A 6,450-nucleotide genomic window follows, 5' to 3' on the forward strand; every position below is an offset into this window, starting at 1 on the left:
CTACTGAGCTTTAGCACGAGCAAAAGAAATGTGTGTTTTCATTAGCTATGTTTCTACTGAGCTTTTGTGTCTTTAGCACGAGCAAAAGAAATGTGTTTTCATTAGCTAAGTTTCTACTGAGCTTTAGTCTTCAGCACGAGCAAAACAACTTGTGTTTTCATTAGCTAAGTTTCTACTGAGCTTTAGCACGAGCAAAAGAAATGTGTGTTTTCATTAGCTAAGTTTCTACTGAGCTTTAGTCTTCAGCACGAGCAAAAGAAATGTGTTTTCATTAGCTAAGTTTCTACTGAGCTTTTGTCTTTAGCACGAGCAAAAGAAATGTGTGTTTTCATGAGCTTAGTTTCTACTGAGCTTTTGTCTTTAGCACGAGCAAAAGAAATGTGTGTTTTCATGAGCTAAGTTTCTACTGAGCTTTAGCACGAGCAAAACAATTTGTGTTTTCATTAGCTAAGTTTCTACTGAGCTTTTGTCTTTAGCACGAGCAAAACAATTTGTATTTTCATTAGCTAAGTTTCTACTGAGCTTTAGCACGAGCAAAGGAAATATGTCTTCATTAGCTAAGTTTCTGATAATAAGTTTAGTTGTCGCAATTTAACATAAATCTATCTTAGCGAGTTTGTTCTCAACTGTTTAACAAATCTTATTCCAATCTTCAAGCGATTGTCCCTTGTTTTCTCATCTATTAAAACTGTAATGTATTAGATACAAAAAAATATATTCAGTCCGCGAGACGAACTGAGAAATAAACGACGAAACGTTATTTTTAGACTAACCACAAGGGAAGCAACAAAATGTTAAGCTAATATTTTTTTTTTATTCTTGGGATCTCTGTCATTGTTATATGTACCTCCACGAATTATGATAATCTGGCTAGCATGGACAAATTCGAATGTTAAAACTTGTGCACGTGAGCCAAGCAGCCTAAAAATCAAATATGGCCGTCGCAAACTTTAAACTACCAACCAGAAGGAAAGCAGCAAGCCAGAAGCACCAGCCGCCACAAAGCTTTTGTCCGGCTCTTTGGACGGGATGTTTGAGATTGATTGCCATTTTTGTAACGCATTCATAGGTGAGAGTGTTTATGAACCCTAGAGTGACGTGCCAACAATTACTGTAGACCTATTCGAGGCGCAGATAGCCTAGCTGCTTTGTGCCACAAAACACAACCAACCAACTTAATCCTTGTTACAAATTCTATAACTAGAAAGCTGGGAAGGGGGTGCATTTATATAGGCTTTTTTTCTTATTAATGCTCCGTTTCAAGATATTAAGCAAAACGTAATTGATGACTGTCAAACTTATTTGTTTCATTATATGCGTTTCAGGACTTTAAAAAATGGCGTATCATCAAAGGTAAAAAATAAAAAGTTTCCGAATGTAATATTTCAAATGTTTATCAAAGTCGTGACAACAATCTTTTATATTGCCACTAGATAGCGCTTACCTTTGACTCCAAAGGCAAAGTGTTAAGTGTTTGAGCCTGCGCATTAGTGTTCACAGTTTTCAGGAATGTGTTAAGCCTTTTTAAAAGCTTAATCCGCTAATATTAATGCTATAGGGCCCGGCATGGCCTAGCGCGTAAGGCGTGCGACTCGTAATCCGAGGGTCGCGGGTTCGAGCCCGCGTCGCGCTAAACATGCTCCCCCTCCCAGCCGTGGGGGTGTATAATGTGACGGTCAATCCCACTATTCGTTGGTAAAAGAGTAGCCCAAGAGTTGGCGGTGGGTGGTGATAACTAGCTGCCTTCCCTCTAGTCTTACACTGCTAAATTAGGGACGGCTAGCACAGATAGCCCTCGAGTAGCTTTGTGCGAAATTCCCAAACAAACAAACAAACAATTAATGCTATATTGAACGTTTTTGGTGAGTAAGAAGAGAGAAAGAGGAAAGAAAAATCAGAGTTTTTGTATTCGATCTGGTAAATTAATCAACAGCTATAAATACCGGTTCGGGTCACAAATTCAATCGATCTTTTTTTTTTTTTTTGCTCTTATTACTTCTTCGCACGCCACCTTGTGTCACTGCAGGTAAACCAATGAAGATCACGATTCGATGTTAACAAAGTTCGAGTATATTAATTCCCCTCCTTGCATTTTTAACAATTTTCATACTCTCTAAGTCTCAATTTACTTTAAAATAAATTTCTAAGACTTCTTAAAATGCCTCCTCTTGTTTTCCATATCCATAGTGGGCAAAACACTGTGCAGCCCATTGTGCAGCTTAACTCCATACAAACCAATCGACCTTCGTGAAATTCTTATTGTCATTTATTTCTACTACGAAGTTTGAGGCTTTATATAAACAGATTGTGCCAAGGTGGGTCAGCAGTAAATCCTTAGTTTTATAGCTCTAGAATGAGAGGTTCGATTCCCTTCAGTGGGCAGAGCAGATAGCCTGACGTTATTTTGAAAACAATACATAAACACGTTATTCATTCATATCATCGTGAGAAAACGCCAATTTGGTGGCTAGCAGACTACTGAAACACTAGCAAATCAAACCAATTGATTGTAAATATTCAGAAGGTGAAATAAATAACAATGAATTTTCTTTACGTAATAAATTATTTATTTTTCATGATACTCGCTAAAATGTTTTTCCGACATTTTGTTTTAGAAGAGTGCTCCAAAAGTCTCAACAGAAGATATATCAATCAGTGGTTTTTGTAGCCAAAGTCCCAAGCAAACGGCTGCTAGTCCAGTTTCTAAGACCACGTCCGAGAACTCCGAAAGGCGTGACATTGGAAGTTCTACCAGTAGGTCAACCTCCCCATCCAGGTGCCCGGATCTTAACTTTGCTAACATGACCTCCAACTCGACCTCCGTCTCGACGGCCGCATTAACCCATATTATTAATCAGAGTCTACCAATTGGTCAAGGCTTACCACATCCTCAACTGTTGCCCTATCTTTACCCTCCGACCTTGTATCCACACCTCTTTCTACCTTCTACTTCACCTCTGACTTCGGGATCGCCGTCTCAGTTGTATCCTCTTCTGACCCACGGCTACTCTGGTCTGTTAGATGTGAGTAACAGACTACGACAGCATCGCTTCTCCCCATACTCTCTGCCTTCACTGAGTGGAACAGCTATATTGTCACCTGCATCTACGACGTCTCTGAGCGACCCCGTTTCTTACAATATGTCTTCTTCTTCGAGACAAGTAACGTCGCCCGCTTCCGAGGCCAGTAGTTCCGATGGCTCAACCAATGATCTAAAAAACATTGAAAACATGGTAAATGGACTTCAACGAAGACAGGAACAACTAAATGTAGAGGCCCTCACACGACTACATGACAAATAATGACAGTGGTATCGGCGACCGAAGGGTTAATTTAAAACAGAGCAATTGCTTGTACCGTAGATGTCACACAAGTCATTTTCAGAACAACCGTACTGAGTGAGTTACAGAAGAAGCAGTCATCAACTTAGTGTCTCAGCACTTTCCTTAAGATGTACCGTCTGAGATTCTGCCCTTTTTCTGTCTCTGTGTGTGTTGCCTAGATAACGTTATCCATACCATTTGTGTGTGTGTGTGTGTCAGCATTATTTACAGAAACCAAAGACACTGTAGGATTGAACAACAACTTCCTTAACCCAAAGTCACTGTGCTAAGATGGCACCGTTTCTTGTATGTGTCTTCTTTCTCTTTCTTTTTGATCGGAGAAATTGGTTCAAACAAGTACGATTAAATAAATTCATTTAATGTTTTACATATTGCACGTGCCATAAAAAGATGTACCACTAGAGAAACCTGCTAACTAACCGGCTAGGAAGTGTAAAAAATAATGGTATCGTATTTGTAAAACAGAGTTGGTAATTCTAAGTGTTTTAGTTTGCTTGAGAAACAACGTGTATACTGCTGTATAAGAAACTAACCACATCGAAACATACAGGCTTGAATGAGTTTGTGTTATACTTTTTAGCACTTTGAATGAATTATTCGTGTATTAGAGAGATAATCAAAAAACACCGTAGAAACTGTTGGAAATGTTCATAGATGCTTAGTATTTAGATGGAGAAGTCTGAAAATAATTGTTTTCTAATTTAGTCAGCAGACTGACAACATATTCTAATTTTGTGTAGTATGTTTGTTTTTACCAAAATGGCTCCTCCGGAATTCGATTTGGGTTCCAAATCCACTTACATCGCGTTATCAGCTCCAAGTTTCCTTACATTATGTTGTCAGCTTACAACCACTGCTACTGTATTGAACCAGCTCCAAGTACACTTATATTGTGTTATCAGCTTACAATCACTGCTACTGTATTATCAGCTCCAAGTACACTTATATTGTGCTATCAGCTTACAACCACTGCTACTGTATTATTGTCAGCTCCAAGTACACTTATATTGTGTTATTAGCTTACAACCACTTCTACTGTATTATCAGCTCCAAGTACACTTATATTGTGTTATCAGCTTACAACCACTGCTACTGTATTATCAGCTCCAAGTACACTTATATTGTGTTATCAGCTTACAACCACTGCTTCTGTATTATCAGCTCCAAGTACACTTATATTGTGCTATCAGCTTACAACCACTGCTCTGTATTATTATCAGCTCCAAGTACACTTATATTGTGTTATCAGCTTACAACCACTGATACTGTATTATTATCAGCTCCAAGTACACTTATATTGTGTTATTAGCTTACAACCACTGCTCTGTATTATTATCAGCTCCAAGTACACTTATATTGTGTTATTAGCTTACAACCACTGCTCTGTATTATTATCAGCTCCAAGTACACTTATATTGTGTTATTAGCTTATAGCCACTGCTCTGTATTATTATCAGCTCCAAGTACACTTATATTGTGTTATTAGCTTACAACCACTGCTACTGTATTATTATCAGCTCCAAGTACACTTATATTGTGTTATTAGCTTACAACCACTGCTACTGTATTATTATCAGCTCCAAGTACACTTATATTGTGTTATTAGCTTACAACCACTGCTACTGTATTATTATCAGCTCCAAGTACACTTATATTGTGTTATTAGCTTACAACCACTGCTACTGTATTATTATCAGATCCAAGTACACTTATATTGTGTTATTAGCTTACAACCACTGCTACTGTATTATTATCAGATCCAAGTACACTTATATTGTGTTATTAGCTTACAACCACTGCTACTGTATTATTATCAGCTCCAAGTACACTTATATTGTGTTATTAGCTTACAACCACTGCTCTGTATTATTATCAGCTCCAAGTACACTTATATTGTGTTATTAGCTTACAACCACTGCTACTGTATTATTATCAGCTCCAAGTACACTTATATTGTGTTATTAGCTTACAACCACTGCTACTGTATTATTATCAGCTCCAAGTACACTTATATTGTGTTATTAGCTTACAACCACTGCTACTGTATTATTATCAGCTCCAAGTACACTTATATTGTGTTATTAGCTTACAACCACTGCTACTGTATTATTATCAGCTCCAAGTACACTTATATTGTGTTATTAGCTTACAACCACTGCTCTGTATTATTATCAGCTCCAAGTACACTTATATTGTGTTATTAGCTTACAACCACTGCTACTGTATTATTATCAGCTCCAAGTACACTTATATTGTGTTATTAGCTTACAACCACTGCTACTGTATTATTATCAGCTCCAAGTACACTTATATTGTGTTATTAGCTTACAACCACTGCTACTGTATTATTATCAGCTCCAAGTACTCTTATATTGTGTTATTAGCTTACAACCACTGCTCTGTATTATTATCAGCTCCAAGTACACTTATATTGTGTTATTAGCTTACAACCACTGCTCTGTATTATTATCAGCTCCAAGTACACTTATATTGTGTTATTAGCTTACAACCACTGCTACTGTATTATTATCAGCTCCAAGTACACTTATATTGTGTTATTAGCTTACAACCACTGCTACTATATTATTATCAGCTCCAAGTACACTTATATTGCGTTATTAGCTTACAACCACTGCTACTGTATTATTATCAGCTCCAAGTACACTTATATTGTGTTATCAGCTTACAACCACTGCTACTGTATTATTGTCAGCTCCAAGTACACTTTTATTGTGTTATTAGCTTACAACCACTGCTACTGTATTATTATCAGCTCCAAGTACACTTTAATTGTGTTATCAGCTTACAACCACTGCTACTGTATTATTATCAGCTCCAAGTACACTTATATTGTGTTATTAGCTTACAACCACTGCTACTGTATTATTATCAGCTCCAAGTACACTTATATTGTGTTATCAGCTTACAACCACTGCTACTGTATTATTATCAGCTCCAAGTACACTTATATTGTGTTATTAGCTTACAACCACTGCTACTGTATTATTATCAGCTCTAAGTACACTTATATTGTGTTATTAGCTTACAACCACTGCTACTGTATTATTATCAGCTCCAAGTACACTTATATTGTGTTATCAGCTTA

At 37.1% G+C, this 6,450-nt stretch overlaps 1 protein-coding gene across 1 annotated transcript; it reads left to right on the forward strand.

Annotated features, from left to right (window-relative positions):
- Window positions 1-934: 934 nt before the first annotated feature.
- Window positions 935-5,730, forward strand: LOC143257744 (uncharacterized). The gene is made up of 2 exons (XM_076516778.1): window positions 935-1,054; window positions 2,616-5,730. The coding sequence occupies exons 1-2, from the start codon at window positions 935-937 to the stop codon at window positions 3,300-3,302; spliced, it is 807 nt and encodes a 268-aa protein (XP_076372893.1). The 3' UTR covers window positions 3,303-5,730.
- Window positions 5,731-6,450: the final 720 nt, after the last annotated feature.

Source organism: Tachypleus tridentatus, chromosome 7, assembly GCF_004210375.1.
Source record: "Tachypleus tridentatus isolate NWPU-2018 chromosome 7, ASM421037v1, whole genome shotgun sequence".
NCBI classification, from domain to species: domain Eukaryota; kingdom Metazoa; phylum Arthropoda; class Merostomata; order Xiphosura; family Limulidae; genus Tachypleus; species Tachypleus tridentatus.

Bases quoted from the DNA above. Each gene is read 5' to 3' on its own strand.
- LOC143257744 (XM_076516778.1), top strand. From the start codon at position 935: ATGGCCGTCGCAAACTTTAAACTACCAACCAGAAGGAAAGCAGCAAGC. The intron at 1,055-2,615 runs GTAACGCATTCA...ATTTTGTTTTAG, and splicing joins TGAGATTGATTGCCATTTTT to AAGAGTGCTCCAAAAGTCTC.